General features: G+C 45.9%; 1 protein-coding gene across 2 annotated transcripts in view; it reads right to left on the reverse strand.

Annotated features, from left to right (window-relative positions):
* Nucleotides 1-5,524: 5,524 nt before the first annotated feature.
* The window catches only part of MYO1E (myosin IE), a 217,093-nt gene continuing 199,367 nt past the window's right edge, over nt 5,525-23,250 (reverse strand). For both annotated transcript variants that reach the window (XM_025295700.3, XM_025295697.3), the window contains exons 27-28: nt 11,061-11,230; nt 5,525-6,569 (exon numbers count right to left, since the gene is read on the reverse strand). In XM_025295700.3, coding sequence (XP_025151485.3) covers nt 6,493-6,569; nt 11,061-11,230 — 247 coding nt within the window. In that variant the 3' untranslated portion in view covers nt 5,525-6,492. The remainder of the gene's footprint in view (nt 6,570-11,060; nt 11,231-23,250) is intronic.

Here is a 23,250-nt window from a genome sequence, read left to right on the forward strand (position 1 = left end):
TTCCTGAACTACTAGTTCAACAAGATGGTAATTGGTTTTCTGAGGGACAGGAGTTAGATAAATTAGGGAAACACTGCAAACTCATGTAAGATTCACAAAGGCTCAGAAGCCTTGCAGTAAGCTCATTTAATGCGGTTTCCTCAACCGAGAATGTGTTAAAAGCTGCCTCCTGCAGCACCGAGGTCCCCAGGCGCCTGGCTCTGTGCTCAGCTATGGCGTGCGAACGCCCCGTCCCGGGAGGGCTGGCTGACGCCACAGAGGCCTCACTCCTCTCCCTGGGTAGGCCAGGCTGCCTGGCTAGTAAGCCTGTAAGTTTCAAGCATGGAGAGGAACTGGGTGTCTATATGTTGTGTCTTAGTATAAAGTTTTATAAATATCTCTTGTTGAGTTAGTGACGCTTGTTCCCATGGCAGCCTTAGACCCACTTAGTCACCAGTGTGAATGGTGACGAAGTGAGACCATGAGAGGGAGATTTCCTGGCTCTGAAAAGCAGTTATTTCCCAGGGACGCTTAAGCTCCAACTTCTCATCAAGAAAGGATGGGTTTTTATAGGCATATTCTAAAGACATTTTAGAACTTCTTTATTACATGTTTTGCTTAGTTATTTTATTAATACCCTGACTCAGGAAATTCATATTTCCAGGATGTCATAAAAAAAAAAAAATACAGCCAAAAACCTTTTAAGATATTCATGTGCCAACCAGGCACCTAAAACTGAAGTGTTATAAATGTGAAATAAGCTGTAAAAGTAGAAATCATATAATATCTTAAAAACACTGAAATTAGACAATGAGATGATGGAACCCCAGTATTTGAAAAGCTGGGCTGCTTGGGTAAAAGTGTACTTAGCAGCTGTGGGACCTCTGTGCTTGTTTCTGTGTCTGTAAAATGGAGATACGAGCATCTACCTCGGGGCTTCCCTGGTGGTCCGGCGTCCAATGCAGGGCGTGTGGGTTTGGTCCCTGATTGGAGAAATTAAGATTCCATGTTTTGCCACGGTGTGGCCCAAAAAAAAGGTATCTGCCTCACAGTGTTGTACTCAAGCATGTCAAGCAAGTATTTGGAGGTGCTCAAATGTGAGTGGCTGTTAGTTTAAGAAGGTTGATGGTCTTGTAAAGAGATGGACTCTGGGTATTCAAAGATATACTGTACATAGCTCTTTTTAAAGTTTTTATTTTCAAATGTTCATTTCTGTACAGCAAGGAGATTCAGTTATACATAAATTGATATATTCATTCTTTTTTTTAATATTCTTTTCAGTTATGGTTTATCATAGAATATTGGATGTAGTTCTCTGTGTTATACAGCAGGACCTTGTTCATCTGTCCATTCCATATATAATAGCTTACATCTGCCATCCCACCCTCCCAGTCCATCCTTCCCCAGACCTCTCCCTCTTCACAACCACAAGTCTGTGCTCTATGTTGTGAGTCTCTTTCTGTTTCATAGATAGGTTTCTCTGTGTTGTATTTAGATTCCATGTTTGAGGTATCATATGGTATCTGTCCTCTTCCTGACTGACTTCTCTTAGCACAGTAATCTCTTGTTGCACCCATGTGGCATTCTTTTGGTTTTTTTTTGGCTTAGTAATATTCCATTGTATATATGTACCACATCTGCTTTATCTGTCAGCTTATTTCCACATCTTGGCTATTGTGAACAGTGCTGTTATGAACATAGGGGTGCATGTATCTTTTTGAATTATAGTTTTGTCTGGATATACGTGCAGGAGGGGGATTGCAGGATCAAACTCTAGTTTTCTGGGGAAACTCCATACTGTTTTCCAAAATGGCTGTACCAACCTACATTCCCACCAACGGGTACAAGGTTCCCTTTTCTCCACATCCTCTCTAGCATTTGCTGTTTGTAGAGTTTTTAATGCTGGCCATTCTAATCATGGATGTGAGGTGGTACTTCATTTTATTGGATAGTTTTGATTTGCATTTCTCTCATAACTAGTGGTGTTCAGCATCTTTTCATATGCCTGTTGGCCGTCTATAGACATTGAGAAACGTCTAAGGTCTTCTGCCTGTTTTTCTATTGGGTTTTTTTGTTGAGTTGTATGAGCTGTTGGTATATTTTGGAAATTAGGCCCTTATTGGTTGCATTGTTTGCAAATACTTTATCCCATCCTGTAGGTTGTTGTTTTTCTTAAAGCTTGTGTTTGGCTAGGTCCCATTTATTTTTGCTTTTATTTCTATGGCCTTGGGAGACTGACCTAAGAAAACATAGGTACAATTTATATCAGTGAATGTTTTGCCTGTGCTCTCTTCTAGGAGTTTTATGGTGTTATGTCTAATATTTAAGTATGTTAACTATTTTGAATTTATTTTTGTGTATGGTGTGAGGGAGTGTTCTAACTTCATTGATTTACATGTAGCTGTCCAGCTTTCCCAACACCACTTGGGGAAGAGACTGTCTTTTCCCCATTGTATATTCTTGCCTCCTTTGTCAAAGATTAATTGACAGTAGGTGTGTGGGTTTGTTTCTAGGCTCTGAGTCGTATTTGTAAGGTTTTGTTTTTGTTTTTAGGTTTCTGATTTTTGAAAGATATTGGCAGTTTAAAGGTTAACAGACTGTCAAATACCTTAATATTTGTTTAATTGAAGACAAAGACTAAAAGCATAGCCTTGGGGTTAGATCAGGGTTCCAATGGTAGCTGGTTCTAGCCGGGCATTGTCCTTGCACTTTCTCATTTGCAAAGTGGACATTTTAGGCTAGGGAATGCTGGTTAGCAGGGTAGGTAGTCCCGTACCCTGGGAGGGGAAGGCGTCAAGATGGGCTGGGAGGAGTAAAAGTGAGACTGGCAAGGCCTTGGGAGAGACAAAACAAGTAGGGATGGGGGCAGCGGTGCAGAGTGGCCCCCATTCTCATGACCACAAAGGTGAGGGGTCCGGTGAAACTGTTAGGTTCTCCACCAAAGATACACTGTGCATGCTCTGCTCCCACACCCAGACTTTACTCCCAGAATTCTCCAATGAAACCACCCAGGAAATCACCTATACCAGAGGCAGGACAAGCCAGGCCTGCCCAGCAGCACACAGGTCTGGGGAGCTGAGGGGGAATCATGTGGGAGAGGATTTGGGTTGTGTACACGTCCTGCTCTGCAGCGAGCCTGGAGACTTAAGTTCTATGGGTGCACAACCTTGCTGTCCCTCACTTGTGCTTGTGAGCATCTCTCCCTGGAAGGAGGCATGGCTGTGAGTGAGCTCTCAGCACTGGGCCAGCTGCTCTGGGCAGACTGTCCCCAGCAAGAGACTCCCAACCCCTGCATCTGAGGCCACAGGACTCAGGTATGTGCACTTTTGAGGGAATGTCCTTTAAATGGGAAAACTGCACTCCTCACCCCTTACTGCCTTCGTGCGGCAGACTTGGTGACGGGTCAGGTGTGATGGGGGAGGTGGGTATGGGTGGTTGCACCCCTGCTGATAGGGGAGCAAGCTCATAAGGCAGACGCAGCTTTGCCCTCTTCACGGGTGTCAGTCTTGCTTTCCCAAATGCTGTGCAAAGTTGACCCTTTGCTTAATGTTTTCAGGAAGCCAGGCGTTCTCCCTGCCTGTGGCATCCTCTGCTTATTACCACTTACCCTCCTCTGTGTTTCTCAAAATGTGGCCATGAGGCCAAAAACTCTTCCTAATACTAGGATGTTATTTGCTTTCTTTTTTTTTTTTTTACTGTTCATTCTGTCAATGGTTTATGGTAGAATCTTCCAGAGGCTATGTGACATGTGATGATGGAATGTGCGTGTTCACTGGTGTTTTAAAATGCTCTCAGTTTGAATTTCTAGTATGGTAAACACTGATGAGTACAACCCACAAAAGCAGAGCTCGTGGAGGTCGTTAATAGTACAGAAGAGTGTAAGGGAGTTCTGAGGCCAAGGGGTTCGGGAACTGCTGGTCCACTGCCAGTCGGAACACCTCTGCCCTAGGGTCCAGGTGCAGGCTTGCTCCTGCGGTTCTTGGTTACTTTGTATCGTCAGCTGAAGGGATCTGTCACCTTTTCATAATGAAAGTTTCTACTGCACAGGCCCCTTCTCCTAAGCAGGATGACAAGTTCTAGGAGGTGGGGCTGGCCCCTCACCCTCTCCATGTTCTCCCTGGTTAAGTGATTCCTGGACTAGCTTCATGTCTGTCTAAACAAAAGAGCAGGCCTGGCTGGATCCACAGATGAGAGAAACCCAAGTTTAAGTCTTTACCTAGAAACATCAATGCCGTCACTGATTCAGGCGACGCCCGAATTCCTGGAGCCCGGCCCCAGACTTCAGTGTCCGTCACCATGAGCCCTGGGCACAGCCTCGTGTGGGCGTTGGGCCTGGGGCTCATGGTGACACCAAGGCGATCTGGACGGTCCTGCTCCTAAGGAGGCGGCCTGGCCTTGGGGCTGTGGGGAGTCGTCTGTGACGCTGTTCTGTCTCCCTCCTGCCCTTCAATGAGTCCAAGTGAGTGAAATTGAAAGCCCCTTGTGAAATAGACTCAGTGTCAGTAGAAGCACCCTTCCTTATGTCACCACGTTACGGCTTTCTTTTCCTAAGTGGTCACAAAAGGCAATTGAAATATATTTAAAACATTGTTAGCAAATGATATTTGCTCTCTGCTCTTGAAGTAGAACAGAATTATTTGCCCCAAATTCAAATACATTTTCCCCCTAATATGTAATCCCTGATAATTTTTTTCCCTTGGACTTGGAGACCCCAAAATGACAAAAAGGGATGTGCCATCAAATCCTACTTTCCCAGGAGCTTAAGACCGGCTGTGGCAACCAGGAGGAGAGGTTGCGACCATTCCTTTGTCGCTGGACACGACACTGTTTCCAACTTCTCCCTGCTGGTGCAGTGAACAGTCTCAGGGTGCTGCTGCTGCTGCTAAGTCGCGTCAGTCGTGTCCGACTCTGTGCGACCCCATAGGCGGCAGCCCCCAGGCTCCCCCGTCCCTGGGATTCTCCAGGCAAGAACACTGGAGTGGGTTGCCATTTCTTTCTCCAGTGCATGAAAGTGAAAAATAAAGTGAAGTCGCTCAGTCGTGTCCTACTCCTAGCAACCCCATGGACTGCAGCCCACCAGGCCCCTCCACGGGATTTTCCAGGCAAGAGGGCTGAAGTGGGGTGCCATCGCCTTCTCCGCTTGAGGTGCTAGTGCTGCCTTAATTAAGCATTACAGACCAGGTGGCTTCCCAGCAGAAACCTCCTGCCTCACCGTTGTGGAGGCTGCAAGCCCACGATGCAGGTGTTGGCAGGGCTGGTCTCCTCTGGGGACCTTGAGGCTCTGTTCCAGGCCCTCTCCCTTGGCTTGTAGGTGGCTGACTCTTCGCTCATCTTCTCCCTCTCTCTGTGTTGATCTGCGTCTAAATCTCCTCTTTTTATCAGGATGGTAGTTATATTGGATTAGGGGCCCTGCTGATGACCCCATTTTAACTCAGTCACCTCTGTAAAGACCCGATTTCCAAGTAAGGTGCTGGCGTTTAGGCCCTGAACATACCTTCTCTTGTGGGGGTGGACACAACCCAGACACAGGTCATGAAAGAGCAAGGTGGTTCACTGATTCCTTTATTTTGGAGGTCAGGGGAGGAGACACGGAGTGGGGGGCAGAGGAGAACTCCCAACAGGTGAGGGCTGGAAAGGGTGTGCAGGGACCGGGGAAGCAGTAACACTGATGGTTCTCTCGTCAGAAAGGAGTAGTGCACATCTGTGAGTACCTGGTGTGAGTCTTGTCATAAAACCTACCTTAAGAATAAGTACAGTGGGGTACTACTTAGTACATTCATACATGTTTCTACCATCTTGAGATTTTTATATATACAGTATATGATCTGTTTTTTGTTTTTTTTTTTATAAATGTACAGCTTGAAAAAAAAAAAAGATCCTTCTCATAATAGGTACAGCATTAAACACGAAAACCAACATGGGCCAGCCACATACCAACTGAAGACCCAGAGAGAGCCTGCCTGGCAAAATCAGCAGCACCCATGCTCCTGTGGGCTCAGTGGGCCCTTGGCATCTGCATGGGAAGTGCCTGCTCCCGCCAAGCCCCCCTCGCTCCCCCACCCCGCCCCCTGCACCTGCAGAGCGGGTTCCCCCTGAGGGCAGGTGGCGAGGAATGCGCATGTCAGGTAATGAAGAGAGGGATGAGAGAGATGTGCTTCAACTAAAGGCACTTGTCAGCGGCCACCCATGGCCATTCCCCTGGGCCTGGTAAGCGCGCAGGTGCTGTTTCGATAGAGCTGGCAAGGTCTGCGTGGACCTCGCTGGTCCTCTCACCAGGTTTAAATAGAATAAATAAATCTTAATGGGTGCTTGTTTTGCCCTCCTGGGATCCTGTGGAGTGACACTCCCTGTCTCCAACCCAGCTCTGCGAAGTCCTCCACGGGCAGGGGGCCGAGGGGCTCCAGGCCTCACAGAAGCAGCTGCTTGCTATGGATTGGGAGGAGGGCCCCCACACGTCCCCTCCCACGTGTGCCTGAAGCTCTTTCCTCCCTAGCGTCGGCGTCTCCGCGCACCTCAGATCTTGGTCACGTAGTTGTTGGGGAACAGGCCCTGTTTGCCACGCAGTCGACCCGTCCACCAGCCAGAAGGATCTGTGGGGACACAGAGATCGTGAAGGTGAGTCGGGGCCTCTGCTCCCATAGGTGTGCCCACAGGCAGAGGAGACTAGGCCCCATCCATGTTCTTTTAATGAAAATCAGACGTGTGGATGTGCCTCACAGGCCCCCTTCCAGAAGAACCCACTGCCCAGTTATGAGGTTTCCCTGCCCGTCTCTAGTGGCTGGCCTTGTGGGATCTTCCTGCCTGTGAGATAGGCCAGGAGCTGGGCTGGCAGACTGTGAGGTCGGCTTGTGGTCTGATGACTCTAATCCTGCGTCCCCCCTTTTCTTTCCCGACTCACCTTTCACACGCCTTACTCCACCTCACCATCTTTCTGGGAGAACTGATCTGCACCACTTCACCATCCTTACTTCCCAGCTTAATCCCAGTCCCTCACCAGTAATAAGTATTTGATATATATTCTTCTAGACCTTTTTCTATGATTATAAACACACATTCATTTTAGATAGGTCATTCTAGATCTTACTCTTCTGCATCTTGCTTTTCAGTACTCAATCATCTCTCCATGACTGCATCTCATTTTTTAAACAGCTGCATAGTAAACCAAAATTTGTGTAGCTAGCCATTCTCTTATTTTTTGCTGTTACTGCAATAAATGTCCATACATATATCTTTATGCCCATGTGCAAGTAGATCTATAGGATAGATTCTTGGAGCAAAGAATATGGACCTTCTATTATCCTTTAAGAAAATCTAGTTTACTTTTTGTGATTAGATTATCCTTTTGTACTTTTGAAAGTGCACGTGGAAGTATTAACAGTGAATCCAGCCACCCAGATCCCTTCTTGGAGGGCAAGCAGTATGACCTATTTCTTGCACTTTCTTCCAGAGATAGTTCATGTCTATAAAGGCAAGTATTTATTAAAAAAAAAACAAAAAAAAACGGCCTTCTGTATACAAATGATAGTGAAAGTGTTAGTTGCTCATTCATGTCCAACTGTTTGCGACCCCATGGACTGTAGCCTGCCAGGCTCTTCTGCCCATGGGATTCTCTAGGCAAGAATACTGGAGTGGGTTGCCGTTCCCTTCCCCAGGGGATCTTCCCGACCCAGGGGTTAAACCCAGGTCTCCTCCATTACAGGCAGATCTTTACCGTCTGGGCCAGTAGCATTGCCTATTGCACTTTCTTCCAGAGATATAGTTCATGTCTACAAAGGCAAGTATTTGTTAAAAAGCCAACAACCTTTTGTATATAAACGATAGCATACTATTGTGTTCTATAGTTTAACCTTAGTAATATAGACTAAAGATCATTTCATGGAGAAGGAAATGGCAACCCACTCCAGTATTCTTGCCTGGGAAATCTCATGGACAGAGGAGCCTGGCGGGCTATAGCCCCTGGGGTCGTAAGAGTTGGACATGACTAATAAATATTTAAAAAAAAAAAAAATAATAAAGATCATTTCACATCTGTATATAAAGAGCTTCTGTATTCTATAGATATGCCCACTGTTCATATCACTTGCTTAATTTTATTTCATGTTGGCCTCTTGTTGATTAGTTTTTTATATACTAGTGAATCTGTCACATGAGTTATAAATGTCCTTCCCATTTTTATTAACTCCGACATAGTATTTGAGCCATTGAATCAAATGATTATTTTACAGTCTTAGTTTTCTATTACTTCTAGAAATCCTTTCCCACACTGACACTATTAAGAAAAGAAAACTCTCCTATACTTACATCAAGGACTTCTGTATTTCTTTTATGCATGTAAGTATTAATTTATTTGTAACTGACCTTGGGGGAAGGGGTTAATATATAAATCCAAAGTAACAATTTTGATAAATACTGTTAAATTTCCTTCCCCAAAGCCTATTTCAGCAGTAAATAGTGAAAGAAGGTACCTATTTCCCTGACTAAACACAGACATTACACTCCATACTTTATTTGCAGTGACAAAATCCAGAAAGTTCTAAAAATTGAAAGTTTTCTATAACCCATCTGATGGCCAAACTTGACCTGAACTGACATGGGCTTGTTTATGATGTCTTTGAGCGTGAAGGCTCTTAGTTTCCACAGCAGAAACTGGCTGATCTAAGCTGTTGCCCTGGGAACTTGAAGGGGTGTTATATACCACATGTTGTGTATATATATTACATGATGTTTATATATACTCCATTATTAACTTGACAAAAGCTCTGATTTCTGAACCTCAGTTTACTCAAAGGATTTGGATAAGGGAATGTGGTGGATTCTCTCACATTTTAATCTTTGCTGACATCACAGGAGGCTCTGCCGTGCAGTGATTGCCCCGATAGCCTTTGTCCACTCTGGGGCTGGATTATTTCATAGAGGAGTTATTTATATATGTAAAACATTTTTTTTCCTAGTCTATTTTCTATCATTTAACTTTCCCAGTGCTATTCACCACGTAGCTTTCAATGTAGCCTTTTTATGAGGTTAAATCCTATATGGTTTTTGAGTTTGACATCTTCCATAGGAAGATTTTTTCACCCAAAGATTAATATTCTAGGTTTCCTTCTTAGACTTATAGTTTAGTCATACATTTTCAGATCTTTAATTCATCTGATATTTATTTTGTATATGAAGCATACAGCAAACTTTCTTTTCAAAATGGAAAGTGACTCTATCCTTTCCCCTGATTTCAAGTGCCACATTTATCATCTATTAAATACCTATACACACAGGGTTCTGTTTCTGGATGCTGTTCTATCCCTTGTATCCATATGTCAATTCCTGCACTCACACCACACTGTTTAAAGTAAAGCAATACTTTATAGCATGTTTTGATAACTTTTAGGACTCTATATTTTACACAAAAATATAATTGTTTTAATTATACCCATGTGTTATTTCTTACGGAGAAGGAAATGGCACCCCACTCCAGTATTCTTGCCTGGAGAATCCCAGGGACAGGGGAGCCTGGTGGGCTGCCGTCTATGGGGTCGCACAGAGTCGGACACGACTGAAGTGACTTAGCAGTGGCAGTAGCAGCAGTGTTATTTCTAGAAAACTTTGAAAATATTGAGAAATGAAAGTAATACTGAAAAGAAAGTTCAACTCTTAAGGGAACACTATAACATTTTCTACTTTGAAAACATTAAAAAATTTTTTCTATTCCATGTGTTTTATATTTTTAAAAAAATGAGACTAGTTCAGCCTCTAATTTTTCCTTTTCTTCATGAAGATTTTTCCATTTCAATAAATGTACTGTACTTCTGCATCATTAACACAAAAATTTTTGCGTCCAAGTTCACTGAGTGGATATGGCAAAGCTTATTTAACTAATCCCTGTCATGGATATTAGGTCATTTCCCGTATTTTTGCTGAACAATGCTGGTGATAAAAACCCTGTTTGTGTTACTAAAAGTTCATTTCAATACTTATTTTTATTCCAACTTTTTGAAGACTATTAAATGGCTTAAAATATTAACACCTGCAGAAAACCAGGTGGTTAAAAGGAGATTAAAAATAGCACCCAGAGGCTGCTTAGAAGGACTTTGGTCTGGGGACCTAGAATTCTCCTGGGAGTGAGAATTGGCCACCTCTTCCAGAAAGTGGCCCCTGCCGGGGAACCACTGTCCACTCAGATTGTCGTTGCTCTGCCCCTACAACTTGGATGGCTCTGCTCTGTCTTGACAACTTAAGCCTGGCACCCAGGGCTTCCGTGACCAGGCCACTCTGGCTTCATCTCATCTCCTTGGGGGTTCCTCACCGGGGTCAAGTGTCAGCTCATTTTCCTAAAATGGCCTGCTCTTTCTAGCCTCCAAGGCTCCTCTCTCTGTGACCCACCCCCCCACCCCGCCCTCATCACAGATGTCATTCCCATCAGGGTACTTTTTCTAACACCCTAAGTTAGGAGTGATCTTTGTTTTTCATGCTTCCATAAGCAGTAATGTTTGTGCTAACATATCTTCTCTACCAAATTAATAAAGTATTCAGCCGCGCCCACAGACCAGACCATTTTTATAGTGGATGTAACAGGTTGTCTCCCTGGCTTCTATTCCATCTACCTTCAGTATGAGAGGCCATGAAATCAGGGTGGGCTAGACCTACCTACCACTTCCCAGGGCAATCCCCACCAGGTCTAGCCCACTTAGGGTACAGCATTTGCTTTGCTACAGCGACTGATTCAGGAATGGGCACATGACCACTTTGGTCCAATCAGAGTGAAACCTAGGCTTTCTATCCAGTGGCTAAGAGAAGAAGTTTCAGAAGTAAAATGGATTTTAGACGTGGTTTGATCTGTTGGCCTATAACTGATGCAGTCTTTTTGCTACCATGAGGAAAAACAGCCAGAGGAGGGAAGAAATACAAAGGAGAGAGCAGAGCTGACAGAAGTATTGAAAAATTAAGCTGGAGTTTAATTCCAGTCCAATCAGCCTGAAGCCTGAAATTTCAGTTAGAGGAGCCCATAAATTCCATTCACATTTAAACTAGTTTTTATAGCCTTGTGACTGTCTGCTTTTTGAGCCTATCCCAGCCAGCCGTGCGCTTACCTTCTTTGATAATATCGATAATGTCATTGGCATTGAAGCTGAGTTCATCCGTGTCCTGAGCATCATAGGCATACAGAGCCTTGCACTGTGGCACCTGAGGCTTGGGCTTGGGCTGGGGCTTGGGTCTGCCCCCTGCTGGGGGAGGCCGGCTGGTTGTTTGTCTCCGGGCCCTGTGGAGAGAGTGGAGGCGGGTGAGGTGGGACCCAAGAGGAGGCAGTAGCACTGTGCGCTGGTTTGGAGCCTGGAGCCAACACTGCTCAAGTTCAAATCTAGCCCCGTCCTTAGAAGGACATGTCAACCTCTAAACTTTCTTGGAGGATAAAACACCCTTCCTGACATGGTCAGTGCAAAAGCATGTAGTTAATTCTGCATAAACATTAGCTGCTGTTGCTGTGTTCCCAGCATAAAAGGAAAGATGCAAGACAAATTTATAAAACATATTTACACATCTAAATGATAACATGACAGCCACGTATGTACTCCCCTCACCCCCAACTGTGAAACCAGAACTCTGCCATGGAAGCCTACAGGTGCCTCCTTTCAAATGCAAGCCTTCCCAGAATGAATCCCTAGCTTGCATTTTATATTAATAATTCTGCTTTGCTTTGTAGTTTTACCATGCACATGAGTATCTCTAAACAATAGGCATGGTTTACCTGTATAACTGTGTAAAAATCACACGCTGCTATAACTTGCTCCATTTCCCCCCTCCCCAGCCACGGTGCACAGCTTGCAGGATCTTAGTTCCCTGACCAGAGACTGAATCCAGGCCATGGCAGTGAAAGCACCAAGTGCTAACCACTGGGCCCCCAGGGAATTCCCTCCCTCGTTCCATTTTTGAGATGAGCACTGTTGGTGCATGTAGTTCTGACTCATTCATTCTCATGGCTTTATATTTACTATTCCATTCCATGACTATGTCACCATTTACTTGTCCAGTCTACTGTTGATGGTCATTTGAGATAATTCCAGTTTCATTACAGAAAAATGCTGCTAGGAATGAATGTTCTTGTTTGTGCAGAAAATGTATCCAAAGTAACGTCTCAACATCAGCACTCCTGACGCTGTGGGTGTCCAGATCCTTTGTTGTAGGGGGTACCCTGTGCCCTGCAGGGGGTTAAACATCCCTCGCCTTTACCCCACAGATGCCAGTGCCACCTCCTCTACCTGGTGATGAGCATCAAAAATGTCTCTGGTGCTCAGGCCCTAATCCAGTTTTAAATGTATGTAAATGTCTTCTAGCTTTAAATGTGTTCCTTCTACAAACTATGCTTCCTCCAGTCACCATTCATACCTTGCCTTAAAGGCATGGTCCTAGTTACTGAGATCTTGAAACATGTCTGGAATAACCCTTTATTAAATATGTTCATCAAAAGCGTTTAGAGAATGCATTTAGGAAACAAATAGAGCAAACACCCCCATGCCCCTTTAAGGACTAACTAAAGTGAAGCCTATGTTCATTTGCTTCTGAAAGAAACTTAAGACTTCTTCTAAGAGGGGCTGGACTGAACTCAACACAGTGGGGCTGGCTGTTAGGTCTGGCCGGGCCTGTTAACACCTGTGGGAGGGCGGAGGAAAAGGGAGGGTACTTCCTGGGGCCTGAGTTCTGGAGAGAAAAAGCACACCCAGTTTTGAGCCGTGTTCTGAAGAGGCCAGAGCCTCACTGTCCTCGCTGAGGTCCTGTGACAATAGATGCCACGGGGTGCTGACGAGCAAGTCAGATCATGAGGGGCTGGCCGAGGGTAGGGGGGTACTGGCTGCTAGCTGTCCCCAGCAGGGGTGGTGTTCCTTGAGTGCTTCCTAGGACTCCCTGTGTAGAAGGGAGCAAACCCCAAGGTAACTCAGGCTCCACTCTTCTCACATCAACCCCCATGCCCACCTTCCCACCCCCACAAGGCACTTTTATGGAAGAGGAAAGACATCGTATAGATCGTTAGCATGACATCATTTCCTTCCTAGTCTTGGAAATCCCCATCACCTGCTTGAGAAAGCAGGCTGGCTGGATAAGCAGGTTTTTAATTAAGTAACCTATATATTAGAGATGTGTCAGCATTTGGTTAATAAGAGCCATTAGCCTGGATACCAGAAGTCATCTGACTTCCCAGCAACAAGGAATGGGGGGTGGGGAGTGCATTTAGAACACCCTGGGCGGGAGGAAGCCTGCAGTCTGGCACCTCCAGGGAGTGGGGCTGGGAGGGTATGTGCGCTTATGCACACACGTGCACACACATACACTCACCATTCACAGATGGAGAGCTGGCCTCTTTTTTGTCCATGGGGAGAAACCTAGCACCCTTAATGCAGGTGGCTGGGGTGTCTGGAGCCCAGGAGTACTGGGACTTGGGTGCATTCTCTGGGCAGGGGGCCCTCTTAGCATAGAGGCAAAGCTGGGTGACTCTCTGAAAAGAAGGGCCAGCCTGCCCACAGCCTTCCCAGGAGCCTCCCTCCTTGCTCCTCTGCCCACCTGCCTCCAGCTTTGCTGAGGTCACCCGGCTCCTCCCCTTCATGCCACTCCTGCCGGTTGCTGTCTTTCAAGGCTCCCTGAACATCAGCTCAGTGTGTTATTAGTTTACCTCACTCTTCACTGATCCTTCTAACAGCTTCCTCCTGCCCTTGGCTTACAAAGTCCCTGCTAGGTGTGGCCTCACTTGCTCCAAGCCTCTCATCCTGCTGCAGGCCACACTGGCATCTTCCTACCTCTCTCCATGCAGTCCGAGCCCTGGCTGGGTTTAGGACCCCTGTCCACATGCTCCTAGTCTACATCCTATTTGCTGGTGACAAATATACCTTCCCCCTAAGATCAGGAACAAAACAAGAGGTGTCGGCTCACCGGTACACACTGGAGGCTCTACAGCCAGGGCAATTAGTCAAGAAAAATGAAAGGCATGCAGATTGGAAAAGAAGTGGAAAATAACCTCTATTTGCAGATGAGATGAGCTTGCACATGGAAGAGGCCAAGGAATATGCTAAAAAAATACTACTAGAATAAAAAGATTCAGAAAGACTATAGAACCAAGATCAATATACAAAATTCAGCTATATTTCTATGAACTAGCAATGAGCAATCTAGAAAAGGAACTGAGAAGACAATTCTAGTTACAATACACAAAGAGAATATTACTTAGGAGTAAATTTAACAAAAGAAGGATGATTCTATTTACATGAAATGTCCAGAAGAAACTATCCTGACAGTAGATTAGTGGTTGCTGAGGGCCAGAGGAGGGAGGGATGACTGCTTAAGGAGAAGGTTTCCTTCTGGGATAACCCAAATCTTCCTAAATTAGAGTATGATGATGGTTGCATACCCCTGACTATACTAAAAGCTGGTGAACTGTATTTTGAATGGGTGATGTTATGGTATGTAAATCATCTCTCAAGAAAGCTGACTCAAAAATTAAAAAAGTAAGGGGCTTCCCTGGTGGTCCAGTGGTTAAGAATCTGCCTTGCAATGCAGGGGACAGGGGTTTGACTCCTGTTCGGAGAAGATCACACATGCCGCTGGGCAGCTAAGCCAGAGTGCCACAACTACTGAGCCTGTGCTCTGGAGTCTGTGCTCCATAATTACTGAAGCCCTCACGCCCTTGAGCCGGTGCTCCACAACAAGTGAAGCCACTGCAACGAAAAGCCTGCGCACGGCAGCTAGAGAGTAGCCCCTGCTCGCGGCAACTAGAGAAAGCCCGCACAGCAACGAAGACCCAGCACAGCCATACAGAAATACTTCTTTAAAAGATACTTGCATAAAAAATATTTTTAAAATAAGTAAATTGCATGGGCCCCCCTGGGCTCTGCAGTGTACTCTTGATACCCAGAGTCAGCTCAGCCAGCTTGTGTACAAGCAGCTGCTGGGTGTCCCATCCAGGAACTGGGACACAGTGGAGGAGGGGATGGAGGACCATATAAACACCTGTGGGAACACAGCCTCTGTGTGGTCTTTGACTCCAAGCCATCAGAGCCTACTTCCTCAGCATAAGTCAAAGTAAAACCTCAGGGATTACTGGGGCATTGGGTTCCTGTGTACAGTGGACATTGGCTTGATTGTCCCAGGCCCTGGACGACGGCTACCATGCAGTGTAAGGTCATCTGGTCGTGTATCTCTTGGCTGAATGGGGCTTGCAGTGCTCCACAGTTGGGAGGGGGAGATTCCAGGTAGCTCTGAAATGGGGCACTGTTTGCTGGGGAGCAGCAGTATCGACGAGGTGGCTGTGTTTGATGGGGAAAGGACATGGGGGTGGAGAACAGCTCAGCATTCTGCATCAGGAAAGGGGCTGTTTAGGCAATCCCAAGATCACCACTGTCTGGCTCTTTCCTGTTTATATGTCCTCTGTAACCAGGAGAGGGGACAACTATCCAGTCGGGCAGCACTTTTGCCAAGCGAGCCCTCCTCCTCTCCTGTCACTTTTGTCTTATTCTCATATCTAAGCATGTCCTCGCTCTTCTTGTGAGTGTCAACAGAGGGGGTGTGGTCTGGGAACCCCTGCCTGGAGCTCTGGGCAAGATACCATGCTGGGCATTTTCAAATGTTGCTTCATTTAGCGTCACAACACTCCCACGAGATCACTGACGTGGGTTCCTGGAATTTCCTGCTGGCTTCATCAGCGAATGGCATGATACATATGCAGCAGGCTCCCAGAACTCCAGCCACGCTGATTTTTCTGGCCTCATGCTCCCCAGTCCACACAGAGCACTGCTAATTCCTGCTCAGCCTTGGGATCTTGTTTCAGCCCCTGCAGCATCCTCTGGTAGCCTGTGCCTGCTCTGAGCAGGGGTGGGCGCACTGGGGACGGGGGCCTGGGCTACCTGTCTCCCCAGCAGGACAGCAGAGTCCATGGGGGTGGCTGTTCTCACCATGGTAATCCCTGGACCTGGTGTCAGGCCCAGGAAGACTGTGTGGCCTCAATCTGCACGTCCTGCAGGAGCAGTATTAGGGACTGTGGCTTGAATTGGAGTCCGTGCACTGGGTTTGAGGCCCAGTTCTGACACTGGCTGGCACATGACTTGGATCCATCGCTTCACATCTTTAGGGATCTATCTTCATGGGTTAAAGAGAGGGAATTCTGGCAATGGCCCAGGCCCTTTTCCTAATTCTAAGACGGCTTTCCAGAGTGCTTTTAAGATCTCTACTGTCAGACCTACCACGGAACACAGGACACCTGCCCCGATGGGGTGATCCCTGGCTCGTATTTACTCACTGCAGTGCGGACCTGGAAACCATCACACGAATCAGTCAGAACAGCCATTTTCCCGGCTTGGTTGGACAGACTCAGCCTTCAACGCAGACTATCCCCTTCCACCACTAGGTGGCGATCCTGTGCAGTCAATAACGAGGAGATGACAGCTCCTTTCTACCAGCTACCAGAAATTACGGGCACCTCTCACAGTCATGAAAAAGGGATTCAGACTTTCTTACCTAGCAAACAAGACCCTCGTGCCCAGGGTGAAGGAACTGGCCTCAACCCAGCCTGTGAGAGCAGGCTGTCACACTTTCAGAAATTTTGTGGGTCAGTTGTTAAAGAATCGTTAAAGATGAAATCTGGTGTTGGAGAAGACTTGAAAGTCCCTTGGACAGCAAGGAGATCAAACCAGTCAATCCTAAAGGAAATCAACCCTGAATATTCACTGGAAGGACTGATGCTGAAACTCCAATACTTTGGTCACCTGATTCGGAGAGCCGACTCATTGGAAAAGACCCTGATGCTGGGAATGATTGAAGGCATGAGGAGGAAGGGGGTGAAAGAGGATGAGATGGCTGGACTCAATGGACATGAGTTTGAGCAAACTCCAGGAGACAGTGAAGGACATGGGGTTGCAAAGAGTCGGACATGACTGAGTGACTGAACAACAAAGATGAAATAAAAAACATCTAACCGAGTAAGTTAAAAGCAAAGGCAACAAATACTCATAATTTGACCCTCCCTAATTATTTTACCACATTTTACATCTATCCATGCTATTAATGTCTGCTGCCTACATGATGGTGGGAGATTGCATCTCCTCCCAGCTCTGGGACCAGTGGGGGAGTCACCCTGGTAGCTTGAAATCGGCCACATAGAGAGCGGAAACTAACAAATGTTAAGGCTCTGCCTATCTAGTCTTTCAGAGCATACCACTGTCCCTCATAATAACTCACTTTTACTCATCTGAAAGCACTTAGACTAGTTTTATTTTACAATGGATATGCAGGATTTTATGGGGCTTCCCTGCTGGCTCAGCAGTAAAGGATGTGCCTGCCAATGCAGGAGACCCAAGAGATGCAGGTTCAATCCCTGGGTTGGGAAGATTCCCTGGAGAAGGAAATGGCAACCCACTCCAGTACTCTTACATGGAGAATCCTATGGACAGAGGAGCCTGGCGGGCTACAGTCCACAGGGTCTCAAAGAGTTGGACACAACTGAGTGACGAAACAACAACAATGCAATATTTAGATAGTTTTTGGTAGTGCTCATATTTTGATATTTGTATTCCAATTAAACCTCACATGATTGAAAACTGTGTTACTGGGATAATGGGGGTTGGAGCAAGAATTTCTGAATCAAAACGACAGTTATTTTTCCTATTGCCATTTCAATAATAAAAAGGTTCACTGTGTGCAGATTTATATGTAGTTATAAAACTCCACACCATGGAGCAAATCCAGTTGTTTCATTACATGTACCTCTGGCACAATGTAAAGTAGCTTTGCTGTTACCATGTGACCCATCATTTCAGTGTAATCTGTAGAGTCGGCCCTTCACATCCAGGAGTTCTGTGTCCCAGATGCAGATACAATCAACTGCAGGTTGAAAATATTTGGGAAAAAATTTCTAGAAAGTTCTGAAAAACAAAACTTGAATTTGCTGGGCAGGGCAACTATTTACATAACATTTACATTGTATTCAGTATTACAGGCCACCCAGAGATGATTTAAAGTACACAGGAGAATGTGCAGAGGTTATATGCAAATACCATGTGCAGGCTCAGTCACTCAGTCATGTCCAACTCTCTGCAATCCCCTGGACTGTAGACCGCCAGGCTCCTCTGTCCATGGAATTTTCCAGGCGAGACTCCCAGAGTGGGTTGCCATTTCCTACTCCAAGGGATATTCCTGATCCAGGGATAGAATCTGTGTCTCCTGAGTCTCCTGCATTGGCAGGTGGATTCTTTACTACTAAGCCACCTGGGAAGTTATAGTAAGTATATTTCTTATGGACCACAGATAATTGAACAAGGAGATGTAGGCAGCCTGTCAGGCTCCTCTGTCCATGAGATTTTCCAGGCAAGAATACTGGAGTGGGTGGCCATTTCCTTCCCCAGGGCATCTTCCTGACCCAGGGATCGAACCCGCATCTCCTGCGTTGCAGGCAGATTCTTTACCGCTGAGCCACCAGGGAAGCCTTTGCAAATACCATGCCATATTATATAAGTGACTTCAGTACGCATGGATTTTTGTATCTGGTGTGTGTGTGTGTGTGTGTGAGGGAACTAATCTCTGGTGGATACCAAGGGACTACACATTTACCACTTTACTCTGTTTATCCTTCATTAAAAAACCAACACATGAAGAAACTTGTTCACAGCACCTTGCTTTTACATCAGGTCTTTTTCTGAGTAGGGTGTTAGACATCTAAAGCAGTCACAGCATAACCCACACCACAAAGTTTCCTGAGTAATGAGGCACATCACACCCAGTCGGCTTTGTGAAAACCTGCCTGTTTCAGTGCCTTGGGGAGGCCAAGAGGTGCTATGCCCTGAGACACCGGACGCTGACGGACCGATGAGCCCTTACAGACAGCTGTCCAACCTCACAAGGGGCCAGAAGCCCACAAGAGCACACAACACCAAGTGACATCAATGACGCAGAGACAGGGACTGTTCACACTCTTCATGGGATGTGAGTTGTTACGGTGATTGGAGCAAAGGAGGGTTCACTCGAAAAAGACTGTAGAACAGCATAGCACAAGAAGGAATTTTGGATTTTATTTCCGTTATTGAAACGCAGCTAGTATCTACTACAGTATAACCTCTCAGCTTTGTTCTGCTTGTGGTCTGAGACCAGAGAGCAGCATGGCTTTACATGTGCGATGGTCAGAGAAGGGGGAGTGAGATAGGTTGTCTCCCTGACTAGTCCCCTTGTTTTGGCTTCCCTAGGTTGCCCCATCACCCCCTCCCCCCATCTCCATTAAAGCCAGCAATTCCTGAAGCTTAGCCCCTCCGTAGTCTAGAGCTCTATGCAGGCCAGAGGATTGAGTTCTTGTGGATAAAGCCACTGGGCCAGGGGACACCCACTTTTCAATCTTGGTAGAATATTAATATTTCTCTGTAAGACCAAATCACATGAATAACAGTCACAAAATAAACACAAATAGGACTTTCCTGGTGGTCCAGTGGTTAAGAATCCACCTGCCAATGCAGGGGACACAGGTTCAATCCCTGGTCCGGGAAGATGCCACATGTCTTGGGGCTTCTAAGCCTGTGCGCCGCCACAACTACTGAGTTCATGCACCCTAGAGCCTGTGTTCTGCAACAGAAGAAACCACCGCAATGAGAAGCCAGTGCACCTCAGCTGGACAGTATCCCCCGCTTACCGCAACCAGAGAAAGCCTGCACGCAGCCACGAAGACCCAGTGGAGCCAAAAAAAATACAAATAAACTTTCAAGTGGCATTGTGCTTTTTACTTTACAGAGCCCTTATTTAATCTTCACAAAACCATGAATGGGCTTTAAATTTCTATTAACTGGCTTTATGAGCCATGGACGGAGAAGCCTGGTAGGCTGCAGTCCATGGGGTCGCTAAGGGTTGGACATGACTGGGCGACTTCACTTTCACTTTTCACTTTCATGCATTGGAGAAGGAAATGGCAAGCCACTCCAGTGTTCTTGCCTGGAGTATCCCAGGGATGGGGGAGCCTGGTGGGCTGCCGTCTATGGGGTTGCCCAGAATCGGACACGACTGAAGTGACTTAGCAGCAGCAACAGCATGATACAGGTGAGGACACCAAGGTGTGGGAAGATTAAGTGATACACATGAGGTTGTCAGCTGGTAATTAGTGAGACAATCCGTGTGCCCAGCAGGTGGCACACAGAAGGCACTGGTTCAGTCAATAGTCAACAAGTGACCCAGGACTCACACCCAGCCTTGGCTACTGTGAACCTGGCTTCCCTGAAAATGGCCAGGCCACATTCTGTGAACTTCCCTGCAGCCCTCATACCTCTGGGGCACCCGGGTGTGCCTATGTCACTGTGCCAGTGAGAGCTGGGATTAAGCTTTCAAGTATCACGTCTTTGTTCTGCAGATGTGAAATTTATGTCTTAAAATTCCAAGAAGGAAAATAATGGCATTTTATTTCATTGGCTCTTTAAAATATGCTCTGTTCCAAAAGGTTGAATCTATAAACATTACTGGAAATGTGGGAATGGATGCCAGAAATTCCTAGGCTTTGTGTCTGCCTGGGCCAGGATATGGCTGCTGCTCCTGTAGATTATGGGTTAAGAAATATTGCTATTGGACACTTGTTGGAAATTTTAAGCCCCTTGAAAAATATGACTCCATTAGGAGAATCTTGTCAGGAGACACCCAGGCAGCATTTACATTTTTCGATCGATCTCTCTTTTGTGGCATGGCCAGAAGCCCAACCACTGAGCACTTTCAATATTTTTCTGTTTTTCCAACTTCCAGTTGGATTCATCTCTGGAGTATCTTGAAATTTCCTGAAGTGGTCCTCCCCTGAAATGCACCACAGGATTAAAAAGGCCAACAGGAAAAAAAAAAAAATTTCCAGTCTGGGTTTTAATGCTTCCAGTAATGAACTGGAGGTGGATTATGTACATTTCAGTTACGGGAGGGAAAATATAAGGCACATTTGATTGGTAAATCAAGTGTTCCTATGGAGCCAGGGCGGAGTCTGGCGAATGAAATGTTTATATGATTCTTGTGCTACCTGTCCTCTTTTCCTGAGAATCAGGACAGATTTTGAACCTGAAACAGACTGTTGAAAAGGTATGCTAAGGGACTATAAGATTATAATTCTTTCTATATCTTAGTTTTCTGGATAACGATTATGATGGTCACAACTACCATGGCATGGCAAGGGTAAAGGATCCACTTGGGGTGGTAATTTAGTGAAGGTTTCATGCTCTCTCCAAAAGCAAATACCCAAAAACCCAGAACCCAACTGACTGAACCCAAAATAACCTGACAAAGACTTTCTTGAATTAACTTGAGGTGCTAATTACACCATTTGATTTTATCCACATTACATGATCCAAAAGAAATGACTGCTTATATTAAATATGTCTATAAAGAAAAGTGCACTGGGGCTTCCCTGGTGGTCCAGTGACTCCATTCTGTTAATGCAGGGGGCCCAGGTTTGATCCCTGTCAGGGAACTAGATCCTACAAGCTGCAATGAAGATTTGAGGATCCCTCTTGCCATAAGCAAGACCCAGTGCACCCAAATAAATAAAATTTTTAAGTGCATTGGGGGTGGGGGAGGGAAAGGAAAGATGAACCTAAGAGTTGAAAGTCCAAGGAGACCTAGAGGTAACCTCCCTTTTATAGGTTGGTAAATCCAAGGGCATGATTTGAGGCAGTGATATAAACAGGAACTTCTGTCTCTGTGGAAAGGAACCAGCTAGGGACCCTACAGTTCCCTGTTTGCTCAGCAACCTCCCACGGGAAATGCAACTCATGTTTTCTTGGCAATGAAGAACTGTTATATGTAGGTAATCACAAGGGCCCTGAAATGCCTATCGAAGGTCTTTGGCCACATTAGAAATTATTTTAGCTTTGACTTGATGTGTTTTAGAAAATAAATACTAAGCAAAAGCTCAGCTGTTTGATCAGGGTATGACTTAAGGAAGAATCTGCATCACTGCAGATTTAAGTGTACAAAGAGGAGGCTGGCTGAGATGTTATAGCTGTGAGACTCAGTGTGCCTCATGTGAGTTTTATACACAGGAAAATCTTACTGTCTAGTAGACAGGAGTGAAGGTTCCCTCCTTCCAGCCTCACAGCCACTGCCAAAATAGCATCAGGTATGCCTGACCTTTAAGCTTAAAGGTGGCAAAGGTGTGACAAGACTTAAATAGGGAACAGCACAGCTGCGGGCTGGAAGGGAGCAGCCTCGGTTAAGACACAGTGTTCCTAAATTGCCTGCATTTTGGCTGACAGATGCTCCCAGCTGGCTGGTGTGCAAGTCTGTAACTTGCAAAGCAGCCTGGAAAGATGGTTTTGCTTGCCAAAACCAAAGCAAGTAGGAAGCTAGCAGACAGAGCTAAGGGAATTGGTGCATTTTGCTGACTGGTTTTAATCCCCTGCCTACTTTGGGAACTCAAACTGGACCCAAGAAGGCTTGTTTGATTATTTTCGTTTCATCCATCTGAGTAGTGTAGATCTGGATTATGGAGTAAGAATCCTGTTGCTGCAATAGCACCCCTCAATTCACCTTTACAGAGAAGTTTTGATCAAAATGATTTGATAAAAGTGGTTTTCAAAATGTGGTCCCTGGATCAGCAGCATCACCATCAACTCAAAACTTGTTAGAAATATAAATTCTTGGGCCCCATCCCAGTCCTACTGAATCAGAAATGCCACAAGTGGGCCAGTAAGCTCTCCAGGTGCTTCTGGAGCACGTTAAAGTGGGAGAACCACCTCTTTAGACCAAGCCAACCAGGCGAACTATGATCATGAGAACTGGCGGGAGAGAGCTACATATGCAGGAGTGGCGGGAGCAGGGGGAGATGTAATAGAAAGTGGCGGCCACTCTCCTGATGGCCATTTGTATAAAACCAGGGTGCTGGGACTTCCCTGGTGGTCCAGTGGCTAAGACCCCAAGCTACCAATGCAGGGGGCGCAGGTCCAACCCCTGCTCAGGGAACCAGGTCCCGCATGACACAACTAAGACCCTGCACGCCATAATTAAGAGCCAGCACAGCTAAACAAATACATACTTAAAGCCAAAGTGCTTTCCTCTCTGAAGCCCACATGAGGGAAGACTTGCCGGGGAAAAGGAACGTGAGGAGAGAAGCTGGTGAGATCCGGGAAAGTTCTTAAGAGTCTGTTGCCTTTAACAAGGCCTCAGGTGAATGGGTGGCTCCCCGCCCAAAGGAAGGAGCTGTTGCTTCTCACCCAGCACTGCTCTAGTTTGTACACGAGTCTCCTGATCACACTCAAAAGTTCTTTATCATTCTACAGACATGGAGAGACTAGACAATGG

This window comes from Bubalus bubalis, chromosome 11 (assembly GCF_019923935.1).
Source record: "Bubalus bubalis isolate 160015118507 breed Murrah chromosome 11, NDDB_SH_1, whole genome shotgun sequence".
Taxonomy (NCBI): domain Eukaryota; kingdom Metazoa; phylum Chordata; class Mammalia; order Artiodactyla; family Bovidae; genus Bubalus; species Bubalus bubalis.